Consider the following 16,061-nt stretch of genomic DNA (forward strand, 5'->3'; position numbering starts at 1 on the left):
TATCTGGTTCTGCACTCAACCCTGGAACACCTAGATATCAAAGATACCTATGTCAGACTCCTATTTATTGACTTAAGCTCAGCCTTTTACATCATTATTCTCACGAAACTCATCTCCAAACTCCATGGTCTGGGCCTCAGCTCCTCCCTCTGCAACTGGATCCTGAACTTCCTAATTCACAGACCGCAATCAGTAAGGATAAGCACCAACACCTCCTCCACGATCATCCTCAACACCGGTGCCCCACAAGGCTGTGTTTTCAGCCCCCTACTGTAGTCCTTATACACCAAGACTGTATGGCCAAATTCCCCTCCAACTTGATTTTCAAATTGCTGATGACACCACCATAGTGGGTCGGATCTCAAACAATGATGAGACAGAGTACAGGAATGAGATAGAGAATCTGGTGAACTGGTGCGGTGAATATCTCCCTCAGTGTCAACAAAATGAAGGAGATCATTATCGACTTCAGGAAGCGTAAAGGAGAACATGCCCCTGTCTACATCAGCGGTGACGAAGTAGAAAAGGTCGAGAACTTCAGGTTTTTAGGTGTCCAGATCACCAACAACCTATCCTGGTCCCCCCATGTCGACACTATAGTTAAGAAAGCCCACATACACGTGACTTTCTCAGAAGACTAAGGAAATTTGGCATGTCAGCTACGACTCTCACCAACCTTTACAGATGCACCATAGAAAGCATTCTTTCTGGTTGTATCACAGCTTGGTATGGCTCCTGCTCTGTCCAAGACTGCAAGAAACTACAAAAGGTGGTGAATGTAGCCCAATCCATCACGCAAACCAGCCTCCCATCCATTGACTCTGTCTACACTTCCTGCTGCCTCGGCAAAGGAGCCAGCATAATTAAGGACCCTACGCACCCCGGACATACTCTCTTCCACCTTCTTCCGTCGAGAAAAATCTGAGGTCACATACCAACCGACTCAAGAACAGCTTCTTCTCTGCTGCCATCAGACTTTTGAATGGACCGACCTTGCATTAAGTTGATCTTTCTCTACATCCTAGCTATGACATTTAACACGACCTTCTGCACTCTCGTTTCCTTCTCAATGAACGGTATGCTTTGTCTGTGAAGCGTGCAAGAAACAATACTTTTCACTGTATGCTAATACACGTGACAATAATAAATCAAATCAATGTTATTTTCCACAATATAGCATTTCAGTTGCATGTGGAAATAGTTCATTCACCTTTTTATCCAGGCTTCCTGGTTGCTGCAGCAGCTGTCGGTGTACTCCATATCCTTGACATGTGACAACATTCATTCAGGGGTATTAATGCTCTGTCATGTTATTACTGCAGATTTATTGAGAAATAATCTGGAGTTGATTACAGGGAAATTCTCTGTCAATGCAGATTTCAGAATATTAATATCCAGAGACCAAACAGAGAATATTTGCTGGGGAATTGCTGGATACAGAACTTGCTTCCTGAATGAGGATTTTTTTTTATATCAGTTATGAATTGATAACATCTCATCCAGAAATGCAAGGAAAAATTGTTATACTCAGTAGGGAAATATAGAAGCAAGGAAGTAAACTGATGATCAACATACATTCTGTTTAATGAAGCACTGAAAGTCAAATTTGTATAGATTGCAGATAATAGATTTGTGCAGTAATTTTTTATTGTTAAACATGCACGTGACTTTTTAAAAATAAAAGACAATCTGTATGCCCGCATGAAACCAGTTAGCAAACAAATCACAAGAAGAGCATGGTAACAGCTACTTCGCTAGCTAAAGTGGTACATGGAAAATAACTTATTGTTACAATGTTAATTAACTATATTTAACATGACAGAAATGTCCTGACAACTGTATAAACACTTTCTGATGTTACATAGGATTTTTATGTTGGCTTTTATTTATCCTCATTTTAACTTTGGGATCATTGCAGTTCATCTATAGCCTCCAACCTCCACCAGTAATAATATCTAGAATGTTTTCCAAAACAATGGGTGGGATTTTACGGCCTCACTCGCCCCAAAACCGTACAATTCCGCCCAAGGTCAATGGACCATTCCATGATCCACCCTCGCCTGCTCCGATTCCCGTGGCGGACGGAACGGTAAAATTCCTGCCTATAATTACTGCAACAATACAACGAAAACTATTTACACAACTATGAGTTCAAAGTTTGCAAAAATGATATACTGATTTAGTGATAGAACAGTTTCATATTTTAGAGTGGAAAACAAATTAGAATAGGATGTCATTATTCTTAAACAGATAATTAAATAAATATTACACTCAACCATGTGATCAGCCTTCAAGTTTGGTCCAGATTTCTATACAATGAAGAGGCCAAGTACAGAATTATCAGCTTTGGATTTGTCTTACACAAGATGTTTCTCTTCTATCTTCAAGCATCTTTCTATGTATGCCCATATTTTCCAAACTGGCGTGTTCTCTGGAGAGCTTGCTGGTAGTCATGTGTTGCTGGCCACATTACACTTAATGACAGACAGATGTTAAAGATATCGCTCCTGTGAGCTCTGTAACGTTGGCTGATATTCAATTCTGAGCAAATTTCAGAATTTTTGTTGTTTCTTCTGTTAACCAGAGTGAGGAACAATGGAGCAACAACAACAACTTAAAATTATATAACACCTTTAATGTAATGAAAGGTCAAAAAGCAATACACCAAACAAAGAATGACATCAAACCACATGCGCAGATATGAGGACAGTTGACCAGAAGCGTAGGAGGTGGGTTTTAAGGAGTGTCTTAAAAGATGAAAGTGAGGTAGAGAGGCAGAGATGTAGGGAGAGTACTGCAGAGCTGAGGTCTAGGCAACTGAAGGCACAGCCACCAACATTGGAACAATTAAATTTTTGAGTGTCAGAATTAGTGGAGTAAAGATATTTCAGAGGACTGTGGGGCTGGAGGTGATTACAGAGATAGTGGTCAAGCCATGGAAGAATTTGAAAACAAGAATTAAAATCTTCAAATTGAGACATACTCGACCGGGAGTGAATGTAGGTCAGCAAGCACAGGGATGATAGGGCAATTGGATCTGCTATCAATTGCAACTTGAGTAGCAGATTTTTGGATGACTTCAAGTTTACAAAGGGTAGAATGTGGAAGCACAGCCAGGAGTGCATTAGAATAACCAAATCTTGAGGTAATGAAGAATGGGCTTCAGTATCAGATGCGTCCAGACTGGGGTGATGTTGGGCAATGTTACAGAAGTAGACAGGTCTTAGTGATGGTACGAATAGGAGGTCAGAAGATAATCTCAAGAATAAATGAGACACCAAGGTTGCGAGAAGACTGTCTTAAAATCAGATTGTTGCCAGAGAGGGAGATGGAGTTGCTTTCTAGGGAATGGAGTTTGGAGTGGAGACTGAAAACAATGGCTTCAGTCAATATCATTATGTAACTGGAGAAAATTCCTGCTCACCCAGCACACCGGACGTCAGATAAGCAGGCTCATAATTTAGCAAGAATGGGGAGTCGAGAGAAATTGAGCATATTTCCTTCACAAAATCAGTTTGGAGGCTGGATTATTTTAATTCCTGGGCTTTATTTAAATCGCAGTGACCAACCTCTCACTCAAAATAGGTAACAAAGACTGGCTTTAGGCAGATCAAATTAGCAATGCCCTGAGGCCATACACACCAGCACCAAGCTAAGTTCCTTCAAGGGAGGAATTGTGTGAAAACATGATTGAGCCTGGGTAGAACTCTTGGGATTCAGAGGACTCCTGCTTATCCTGGTCCCTCTAAGGAAAGTTTTTAATCTATTGAGCACCTCATCATCCTTCCTCCATAAGATCTTTAAAATGTGATTAGGATCCCAATGACATCATAGAATCCAACTTTGTGTGAATGAATAAGGCTTCTTCCCAGGTCAGATGGGCATTTCAGTCGCTAAGAGCCTGAATGGTGGCGGGAGGAATCAAGCAGGAATTATAACTCAGCTACATCAAGGAAGCTCCGCTGTTGTCCCCACTGGTGCCGGGCAGGTTAGAATTCTCCCTGTTGTTTCATTGATAATGTGCTTTTCATAAGCCCACAAGTTAAAATTACTCCAGGAGACAATATACAGATAGTTTTAATCACATTGTAGATGAGTCACACTTTATTCTCTTTTCTGTTCAGGTAGCAAATCCGGCGGCTTTAAAACAAGGAGAATAGCTAAACATGATAGTAATACAAATATGCAGAAACTAAAAGGAAAACCCATCCTATCCACAAGAAAACCAGCTATAACGCTGAAAGTGAGTTTCCCCAAGACTTCAAAACTTGCCAGAAATGTGTAATGGGTGGCCTGCAAGAAAGAATATGTGGAAAATATTAATATTTTGTCATCACCTGCTATAAAAACATTCTGTATGGTGTGTAAGCGGCATCAACAATAATCTGTACTCTACAAGAATCCTCTATAATATATGAAACATTTTGCACCTAGCACAAATCCTTGTTTATTACTACTTCATTGTTGTCACATTTTTGCCATCGCTATCTTCTGTAACATTTTGCCCTAACGCTTTGTTGATTAACTCCATGTTAGGCCTAGGGGTAGAAAATGCTAGAAAACTGCCATAATGTTTCATGAAAATAATCAATCTTCAGTAAAGAATCTGGAGAATCTATCAACTAATGAAAAGTCATGTCCAAGGGCTAGTTTATCATATAATTGATACATTCCCGTGCTCTCAGTTGTGGCTTGTGCTGCCTTACTTTGAGCCAAACAACATCGTTGCAGCAAAAGAGTCCTGCTAGAGTGTGCAATCAAATTAGTCCTTTGCAAAACACTTGAGCTGCAATTTTTCTTCTCAGTAAACTGAAGTTTCGAAAGCAAGTTTTATACCTAAATTAACCAGTTTGGAACATGAGTAGACTTTATATTAGCCCCTTGAACCTACTGCACTATTCAATGAAATCATGGCTGATCTGTGAGATAACTCCATGTAATACTTAATAGCCAGTAGAATTTAGCGAGAGATTCTTTGCTAATCCCTCTGCTGGATCGTTGCTTGGCTGCATCAATTATGGCATTTCCTGGCAGAAAATGGGCTGAATGGCCTCTTTTTGTGCTGTAACTTTTTTATGGTTCCAAAATAAGGGGTGGGGTCAACAGGGAACTACAAAATTCAGATCTAGATTACCGTGTATATTGTAACGGTTTATAACTGATAGAATATATGTCATCCAACATATTCCCCATCACGTCCAGCCTAGTGACATCAAGCATTAGGAATTTACTATGCATTTCCAATATGCAGGAATGCTATAATGGCGGGGAGAATTTTAAAACTGAAAAGTCGCTTCAGCCAGTGCATTTTACTGGATTAATAATCCGGGGATCCTGACTTTCACTCCCACCACAGCAATGTGAGAATTTGAATTTACTTTTGTAACAATGTTGAATTAAAATGATGGCATAGGTAAAAAGTTTCAAACTATTTTAAAAACTCAACCGGTTCATTAATACACTGCAGGAAACCTGTTGCCCTTAATTGGTCTGGTCTGTCTTATAATGTGACTCACGTCAAACGTGATTGACAGCTAATAAATACTTGCTTGCAAAATACACACCCCAAAAATGAATTTAAAATAATTCTGGAGCCTGGCAACTGTTTGTAAAATGTGTCTTCTGTTCCGAATCTCTTACATTTAATCTTCAACATAGATTGATCCATTTGGCCAGTGGAACTGTGGTACAGTGGGCCTTAAATGAAGAGATGTCTATCAGAATTGGAGGGACAAGATCATTTGCATGTTTGAGGAGGGCGCATCATGCCCTGGTAGAGAACCAGAATGTCGGAACATTGTGTAACTCTACTCTGGCAGCAGAGAGAATTCTCAGGATGTACACAACACAGTGATAAGTATTTATTTTAATTTATCCCGTCAGGGAGTAATAAAGGATTGTTTCTTGGTAGTCAACTTCGCTGGGCTCAATTGAATGTGGAAGCATCAACTGTAATGCCTTATCTGGAGCCTTAGTGAGACCAACACACAAAGCCTTTCGAGGAGAAGTCTGCAAACTCTAATATACGCGTTCTCAGGGAGAGAGCAAGCAGTAGAATTTATGGACTCTTCTCCCTGAGGTGGAAGCAGGGTTCACCTTACTTTCTGCTCTGGTAGCCATGTTAAAGGAACATCAAAGAACTAAAGAGAATTTTGGGCTCATTTTCTCGATGTAACTTCATGTACGTATGCTCATCTGTAAATAGCTACTGGTTTCAAAATGCAACAAATAAAAAGATGATGAAAAGCATGGATCATAAATAAATCAGAAGATCAATCAGAACATCACAAGATTCCATCAAACCTTAAGGTCAACTCAACATTAAAGTAAATGGCAACTCTCAGAAATCAGTTGTTTAAAAGACTTAGTTAAGCTGTAGTGATGATTTTTTTTCAGAAACCGTAAACTATTTTGGAAGACATTTAAATGGAATTAAAATCATCTTAATTTAATCTTCCGGTTCTTTTAATGGTAACAAAAGAAACTGATATTTATTATTTAATAAGGAGCTACACTTTATAAACATAAAAGTGATTGATATATACAATTTGTTTGCTTATGAATTAAGTATTGGCTACATATATTTATCTCCATCTAGTGGTACTGCCTTATATAATCAACATTAACTCAACTATAAAAATTAGATATGTACCTCCTGTAATGTTTGTTCGAGTGTCTTGGCTAGAGAGTGAACAAGCAATACATTCTTGTTGGTTTTTGCCTGGGGTTACTTATCTGTCTCAGTAGATTTATGTTTTGCATGCATAACAATGGTAACTGCACTTCAGAAGTAATTTATTGTGTAATGCACTTAAATGTGATATATTGGAACATGGGATATAAATGTACTTTTTTAAAAAATACATAAACTGGCATTACCATATAAATTGTGCACGGTCTGTTAAAATAGCAGGCCGGGGCTAAATGATCTATTCTTGTGACATATTTCCTTATATTCTTATTACCTTTTCTATTACAGATCTGGACATTTCTTGCCCAATCATTCAGTTTGCAAATGCAGTGACCAGTATGAAACTCAGCTTGATGGACCAAATAGGTCCCAGGTTCAACCCCCAATTTATTTGGAATGAGGAGATTCTCAGCCTTTGTAGGAGCGCTACTGGGTTGCGAAGATGTCAAAATAAATTAATCAAATTCCTGATCATGAATCAGTAACTCTTGCTACAAAATGCACACATATATAGGTGCTGGCTGAGGACAGGACCGGTTTCATAGAACCATAGAAACCCTACAGTGCAGAAAGAGGCCATTGGGCCCATCGACGGTCTGCACCGACCACAATCCCCCCAGGCCCTACCCCCATATCCCTACATGTTTACCCGCTAGCCCCTCTAATCTACGCATCTCAGGACGCTAAGGGGCAATTTTAGCATGGCCAATCAACCTAACCCGCACGTCTTTGGACTGTGGGAGGAAACCGGAGCACCCGGAGGAAACCCATGCAGACACGAGGAGAATGTGCAAACTCCACACAAACAGTGACCCAAGCCAGGAATCGAATCCAGGTCCCTGGAGCTGTGAAGCAGCAGTGCTAACCACTGTGCTACCGTGCTGCCATTCTGATTTCTTTCACAGTCATGCTGGTTGCTTGTCCTCACTGATAAGGCTCACACATCAGGTTGAAATTAGCCACCAATTTGGGAACATGTTGTCTGGGTTATTTCTGGGTTGTGAACCCAGTCAAGGTGGGAGCACATCATCTAGAGGAGGTGGCTATGTAATAGGTTATTTCTGTGTTCTCCATCCTTAAACGGGTTCTGGAGGAAGGAGCTGCAGACATGCAGACCATTACAAAGAGGCCCGCACTGACTTCCCTCACTTTGTGTTCGGGGGAACACTACTCCGAGCAGCTGGAGCAGTGGGGATGCTCCAGAACTGTTACCAGTACCAGAGAAACATCTAAGACTCTTTGGACTTGTGACAATTAGAAACAGCTGTCTTTGGGAATCCCACATTCAATGGCAAGGTTGGGATGTGGGCAGAGAGCAACTTTACCCTTTTCTACCAGAAACACATTTAGATTGCCTTCAGCTGTAACACAGCCTTGACTTCCTGCTCACTTGCTGGACTGCAGGCAAAGTGAGGGAAGGGGCGGTGGAGTCTGCGTGCTCCAGCAAAACTGCTGCCGTACTGCAATAATCACCTTTCCGTGGCTTTCTAATTCACCCGATTGCATTTCCACCACTGTTGCTGGGTTGCTGCCACCGTTGCATGCTCACCTCCAGTAAATGTGCAAAAAGGCATTTTAGAACCAGTCTGCCATTTTTAGGTACAATTTTCCCAGCTTATGACTTCAACCTCCAACACCTAGAGTGGCTTGGTGATGGCACTACAGGTCCTGCTGCCCAAATCCAGGACATATTTGTACATTTAGGTCTGCAAACAGGCAACAAGGAAACAAAAATCTCCTGTTAATTTGTTCAAGGAGCAGTAAACTAGGCAAATGGATCAAACTGCTCAAAAGAATTTCCAATTCCTTTTATCTGCCACATTTTTCCCAATATCTTAAATTTCCAGCCTTCACAATATGCCTGAAATTCTCTGGACTTGGAGTTCGAGCACGTGCATTTGGATTAACTCCACGCTTATTCTCAGAATGTGGATGATGAGACAAAAAAAGTATTTATTCATCCATAATTGCACGTAAAGATGGTGGGCAGGAATCTTGTGGAGGTGACAGGGGGTGTTGACCACTGGCTAAAGAGCTGGCAAAAGCCCCAGTCGCCTCTCTTTGGGAAGGCCCACTGCATCTTGTTCCACCCAGGCACTTGAAAGGCCAGCAGTGGACCTTTCCCCAGGATCAAGGATCCTGAATGTAGACGTTTACTCATCAGGAACAGCTGGTCAACCAGAGGCTGATAGCTTTACTGAACTGCAGGGGGCGATTCTCCCAAAAGAGTTCTAAGTGCTGAATATGCTGAAAAAATTGTGTAAATCACAATTTCTTTTTCAGTGGGAGTTCAGACTCGAATCTTCCACACTCTGTGCAATGCAGTCGTGAATATCATTAAAAGCTTGTGGGGGGGTGGGGTGCAGGGCCTGTTCACGCAGGAGTCTGATTGTTCCGGAACTTTGCACATGCGCAGTAGCCCCAAACTGTCAGCCTGCAGTTTGCTGGGCCAGCTCGACTGCTGGCCAGCCCGGGACCCCCAGGGTGTTGCCCCTCCCGACATCCGCACGGCCCGATTGCGGCCCCCACAAGCATTTCTGGGCCAGCCCCCCCCCCTCTAATGTCCCGGAGCGCCTCAATCTCCAGCCCCCCACTCCCCCCAGCAGTGACGATCCCCCCCATCCGACAGACCTCCCCCCGCTCCCCCCCACCAGGACACAGAACACCCCCCACCGCAGCAGACCCTTCCCGATGGGAGGCAGACCCCCCGGCAGACCCAATCTCCCAACCCGCCCGATCACTGGCCTCCCTCCAGCCCCAACCGGATCCCAATGCAGAGTGGCAGCGGGACCCCCCACCCCCACCGATTGCGCCCTAGATCCCATCCCCAGCTGACCCCACCCCCCTTAGCACTGCCCCATAAGCCCCACCCCCTTGGTACTCCCCTAAGCCATGCCCCCAATAGGCCCCACCTCTGGGCCCCACCCCTTGGCACTGCCCTGATGCCCAGTGGGCAGTGCCCAAGGTGCCCCTGGGCATGGGCCAGGTGCACAGGCTGGCATTGCCAGGTTGCCCATGCCTGGCGGCACCACCCCCCACCACCCGACCCCCTGGGGGGGCCCCAATTGCCCCCCTCTTCACTCCAGTGGGTCTCCCGCTAGTTCCCCGAACGTGGGGAGCTACTCTAGACCCCGCCGGAGTGAATTTGAACTGGTGGGGTGGGAGTTGATATCGGGCCCACAGAATTCTGTCCTGGGCCTGATAATCACATTTTAATAACATTAAAAATAGATTAAAATGACTTACCTGGTGTTCCCACCGGTTTCCTGCATTGTCCCAACTGTACTGAATTTCCGGCGGTGGGAGATGTGCGTGTGTCGGGAACGCATGCGTGAATCGGCGCATACACGCATCTCCCAACCCGCCAAAAAAAATGAGTCGGAATGGGGGAATCGCCCCCGCATTGTCTGTGGCGGCCACTGCTGGTACAAACTCACCCAAGGCTCAGGAGCGTGCTGGATCCTAGGCCACTGTGGGTGATGACAGGAAGGGGGATCTGGGGGCAGCAGGGGTGACAGCAAGGGCAGGGGGTGGGGTGGCTCTCAACAAGTCAGTCACCCACTTCCCGATGCTGGGTGTCTTAGAATCATAGAATCACTACAGTGCAGAAAGAGGCCCTTCGGCCCATCGAGTCTGCACCGACCACAATCCCACCCAGGCCCTATTCCCGTAACCCCACGTACTTACTCTGCTAATCCCCCTGACACTAGGGACAATTTAGCATGGCCAATCAACCTAACCTGTACATCTTTGGACGGTGGGAGGAAACTGGAGCACTCAGAGGAAACCCACGCAGACATGGGGAGAATGTGCAAACTCCACACAGATAGTGACCCAAGGCTGGAATTGAACCCCGGTCCCTGGCGCTGTGAGGCAGCAGTGCTAACCACTATGCCACCCTGCCGTCTTGGTGGGGCATTGAGTGCCTTTGAACAAGGGCCTTCCCCTGGATGACTGTTAGCAACCCTGCATGGTTCTGTTCATCATGTGCTCTGCCTAGCAAGTCCCCAGCATGTTCCTGAGTTAATGCCAGCAGTGGCGGGGTGAGGCCCTTAGCTGGCCATTAATTTCCCACTTAAAAGTCTCAGTTGGCAGTGGGGCAGGAAGGCCGCCCATGGGCATTTGTGCAATAGACTTAACTGATTTGGAGGCAGGAAGTTGGTGGGGCCCCAACAGACCCCTCCTACCTAATTCAATGCAACCCTGCCCCCCACCATCAAACCCCCCCCGGACTCAAGATTCCGTTTGGTGTTCAACTTCCTAGTACTACATTGGATTTGTGAGTTCCTTAATTTATTCCAAATTATTGTAAAACCAGTTGGAGGATGATTATTAACAACTAAGTCCTTGCAAAATAGCACATGCACATTCCAGACTGGTGCTGTACTACCAGCTTAGTTTAGTAATAACACCCTCACCTCTTAGTCGAGGAGGCCATAGGTTCAAGTGCCAATCTAAGATGGCACTTCAGTGCGGTACACAAAGTGCAAGGGATGTCATAATTCAGATAATCTAATAAACTGAGGTCCAATCTATCTGTTACAATGAAGAAAACATCCTAACAGCACTATCTGAAGAAAGTTCTCTTGGTCTCTGACATTATCAATGTGTGGGACCTTGTGTGCAATTGGTAGCTGATTTTACATAACAGCAGCATTTTAAAGACAATTCAGTCAGTGGCTGCGAAGTGCTTTGGGTCATTTTGGGAACATGAAAACTGTTATAGGTAAGGTTCCTTTCGTATAATTTGCCTTTTCTTCTATTAACTTGATAACTCTTATCGGAGGCAAAGTATAGACATTTTCATGACTGACAGGAAATTGATCACTTACAATTTGCCAGAAGCAAACTGCAAAATTAAGTTTAAAACACTTCTTCTGTAAAGAATAAGTGAGTGAGCATGCCAGCTGTGCATTCTGTTCACATTTAGACACATGAATAATTATTCTTTCCAGAAAACGTATCCGTATTGTTCAGTTTAAATGATGAATTACATCTTTGCTCAATGTACAACTAATTCAGTTTGTTTGTTCAATGTTGAATGAAAATAAGATGAATTTTAAAAGTTATTGAATAACTTGCATTTCGTTTGAAAAATTTCTCACCTTTCTTTTTCAGAAAGATCTAACTAAGAGTGACAAACTGATGGGGAAAACACCCTGTTTTACTTTGGAATTCTCAAATACCCCCCCAAAATTAATTTTAAAAATTGTTTTAACAACTGTGGTTGCTAAGGGAATTTAATTATTTTCCAATTTCTCTCACTGGCAATATGTATCCATTCCCAACTTCCACACCTCGTACCCACTTGGGGAAAAATGAACTTTTGAATGTTATACAAAGCCATTTGTAATACAAAACCTAATGTATATGTATAAATGCTCCATAAATCAGCCATCTGTTAATATACTCAATGTATGGAAATGCTCATTTATTTTCCAATAAAAAAAACTTCTCTTTCTTTGGGGAGATCTTCCACAAATTTCTTTTTAAATTCTTCCCCCACCCTGTAAAATATCCAGGCTCTCCCATTCATGTTGTTAAATCTGATTGTCAATTCTTAAAACCTGTAAGGTCCAAATTTCCCTTTCAAAGAGCTGCCAGGCCACAGGAACCCCAGTGCTGCAACCGCAGGATCCTTATCCGATTACTGTCAAATTGCTGTACAGCTATCTCAATTTTATTAATGCTCCCTTTCCCCGTACTATAGCCCAGAACCTCAGAGCAGGGTTGACAACACCCAGCATTGCACCTAGAGCTACTCATCCTCAACACCCTATACCTGTGTAAGATAATGAGATAGATTACTTTCGTCCCATCTATGAGATAGCCCATTATATTAGAGTCCTTTTCTGCATGCCAAGCATTGGCTTTTGCAAAGAGATGATACTCCTTGCCCCAGAGACACTATCCTGTTTAATACAATGCTTCTCTCTCTCTCTCTCTCTTCCCAATTAGGATCAACATTATTTGTAATGAAGTGAATATATCTGGGTGTTCAATCACAGTTTTACACAAAAATGAAACTGATTCTACCAGAGTTCAGGAATATTGTTTGCAAATGAAATTTCATTCAAGATTTTCAATATTTTTAAAAAAAAATAAAAAGATACATACAGACTATATGATAATATGTTTGGCATTTATATTAAATTTCCGGGGCCATGTCCTATTTGTGAGAATAAACAGTGCTCCCCAGTATTGAGAGCAGTCCTCCAAACCTCTTCAAATTTGAGAGGCGTCAAATCATTTAAGTATTTTTAATACAGCTTCTTACTTATTGTCCAGGTTTGCAGAGAGTGCTATAGCAACATGCTAGTAGAAAATGGGTAGTAGCTTTTAAAAGGATTGTTGTACTTCAAGTTTGCTGATTCATTTTGAATATAGCTTCATCTTTTAAGGCTAAGGAGGTGTCTGGAGAAAGTGCAGCAGATGAAAATGGAAAGATATGATGTAAAACACTACCCTTTCACTTGGTGCAATGTGCAAAAATGCCTGGGCATGTTAATGTAATTTCCCATGTCTGCATGTCATGGTAACAAATAATCTTTGGACTGAGAAAGAGTGCCTTTAACATAGCATTGACCTTTGCACGCACTAAACACTGAACAAACAGTCTGGTTCCACATCAGCAATGCAGCTTGGAAAGCACAATTATATATCCTCTCTGCCCAGGTAACATGTCTTCCAAGTTAAGAAAGGCTTCCTTTGCCTCACAGCATTATTGCATATTTTGTTACCAAGTCATTAAAGTTTCTCATAGCCACAAGCATTCTCTGTACTTAACCTTTCACATGAGGTGGAATGCAGCCTGGTCATGTGTTATTATCCAATGCTGAATGAATCTGTTTTGAAGGAAAAAAATGCATACAACCATTGAGAGATTGTGCTGCAGGCAGACCAGCCAATCTGTGCTGCTTCACTTAGCACAAAGAACAAGCTCTTCAAATTATTGGGATAGAGACCAAGAAGATTGGGTGAGGAAAAACGTAGTGGCTTCCCAAAATAGGAGTTCCTTTCATCTTTGCCTCCTTGCCAGATTTTAATTTACCTCAAGGAATCATACTCCTCCCATCCACCCATAAATAACATGTCGTTATATCGGTCTTGTTACAGTTTTCAAAGTGATTACAGCTATCACATTCTCTCTCTCAGAGGGTGTAGGAGGCGCCAAAGATGACGGAGCGGACACCAGGGATGATGCTTACAGCAGATGGGCACTCTTGTTCTTGAAGGCCTCTCAACAATTTGCATCCTCCAACCAGATCCCTTTAAACCCATCCAGTGCCAGCAGTCAGGTGGTACTCTGGCAGCACACCCTGGCACCTGAACACACTCTCCTTGCAACAAAATCAATCGCTACACTATTCTAGCCTTCCTGTCAAGCGTCACTACCTCACCTTTTTGTCACCTCTGCGTACTCTTTTGTGTTGCCATGCTGTCCATCTCTCGTAAAATCCAGAAAGTGACGTGACATGAGGTGGAATGCAGAACTCCATTCTGCTGCCATCCCACATGATATTACACCACCACCCCTTCAGCCAGCCTCTGAAGCCATCTTGAAAGGGCCCAGAAAATCTTGGCCCAAGTGTCAGATCTTAACCACAATTGTAGCTTCAGTAAGTACCATTAACTCGAGTACAGTCTTTTTCATGAAGTGACGATCACATCGGCCTCAGATATGACCATCTAGATGTACCAAAATCTGAAAGCATGTGGTTCCTGAGCCAAACCTAAGTGGGCACCAGATTTGCCAAGTACAAACACATCTGTCTTCCCTCTGCCTGAAATCTCTTCCAAATCCATGACATCCATTGGCAGGCCAAATGGAAGCCACATGCAGAGCAGATTGTTTCAAGCTGAAGCTGGCAGCTGAGTGCAACAACAATACTTTGGCTACAGATCTGTACAAAATTAATTCTGTTTTACAGAAAATCTGCAGCAAATGGCAACAAAAATAACCATTCAACAAGCAATAATGCAGAAACTACAGCATGGCAAGTCAAACCAACAGCACAAACTAACTGCCCAACAGTGGGCATCCTGGAATCATCCAACACACATTTTAAATATATAAGCAGTGCAGAAAAGGTGGACTAGCAAGAATAGATAGAGACTTCATTGTGGGAAATACATAGTGAAATAAATTTTGGGACCATACAATGAAACCTGTGTATCTGCCAGAGAATTCTGGGTATGCGACCCAGACCTACCTGCTAGATTCCCTGTTGCATGCAAGACCACAGTCCATGCATATAACATTGAGGAATCAACTCTTACATGTTATTTGAAATGTTATCTGCAGTGTCAACTAAGTCATTCTTCCTGTGCTGCTCAGCTATTAAAAATTGGTATCAGTCCTGTCTTAGAAACAGAAAATTGTATGTTCAAGCCAACACACAATGGTAGGTGCGGCTTCAGTGCATTGCTGCATTGTCAAAAATGTTCTTTTTTCAAATGATATGTTAAACTGAGGTCTAGTTGTGCTTGCATAGGTAAACTTAAAATATCCTCTAAGCACTATGAACAGAAGAGAAGAGAGTTGTCCCCAGTGTGCTGGCCAACATTTCTCCCTTAACCAAAAGCAGTGGAATTACTGTGTGCAAGTTCATTGCTTAACAACGGCTAAACTTCAAAAGTAATTTGATGATTGCAAAGCACTTTGGAGGGTGTTCTTTGTGTGAATTGTTATTCTCCAAAATTAAAAGTATTCTCCATGGAATAAGAAGTAAAGCATTTAAAATGTTTATCTTTGATTACTGCATTGCATAGCTGGAGAATTAAATATGTATAGTTAACTGAAAAAAATATAAAGTTAGAAACAAATTAATGCCAATATCTTTTAAAAATCAAGCACAAATTTACTATTTAGTACCTTTATGAATTTATTGGGATCGTGTAAGATAACTAATGCATCTCATTTTTAAATTGTCAGCCTTTTGTTTCCTACACTATTTTATTAAGTAATTGGAAATATCCTTAAGTACATCAAATCCTATTGATTTCCTGTTCTACACAGTACTGACACGAGTATGGAGTGATATATCAAATAGGCAGACTCATTGCAGCTGCAGGCTGTTGATGAGACAACAGTTCTGTCTCCCAAATTTGTGCTTGCAGTGTTTCTCAGTTTCTCAGGTGCAAATAACCCATTGGGCGGCTGCCACTAATTTTATATACTGAAATACTGATATCCTGGCCAGCTTTTATCCTATAACCAACACTACTAAAACAGGTTAACTTGTCATATATCTCACTGCTGTTAATGGGACCTTGTGGTACACAAATTAGTTGGTTGTTTGCCTACCTTATAATAATGATTGCATTGCAAGAAGTACTTCATTGGCTGTGTGCTGCTTTATGACATCCA

The 16,061-nt window shown here is 42.3% G+C and overlaps 1 protein-coding gene across 2 annotated transcripts in view; it reads right to left on the reverse strand.

Moving 5' to 3' along the window:
* Positions 1 to 1,561: 1,561 nt before the first annotated feature.
* slc33a2 (solute carrier family 33 member 2) overlaps positions 1,562 to 16,061 on the reverse strand; it is a 97,234-nt gene continuing 82,734 nt past the window's right edge. For both annotated transcript variants that reach the window (XM_078214551.1, XM_078214552.1), the window contains exon 7: positions 1,562 to 4,293. In XM_078214551.1, coding sequence (XP_078070677.1) covers positions 4,105 to 4,293 — 189 coding nt within the window. In that variant the 3' untranslated portion in view covers positions 1,562 to 4,104. The remainder of the gene's footprint in view (positions 4,294 to 16,061) is intronic.

The sequence above is a fragment of the Mustelus asterias genome, chromosome 6 (genome assembly GCF_964213995.1).
Source record: "Mustelus asterias chromosome 6, sMusAst1.hap1.1, whole genome shotgun sequence".
Taxonomy (NCBI): Eukaryota; Metazoa; Chordata; class Chondrichthyes; order Carcharhiniformes; family Triakidae; genus Mustelus; species Mustelus asterias.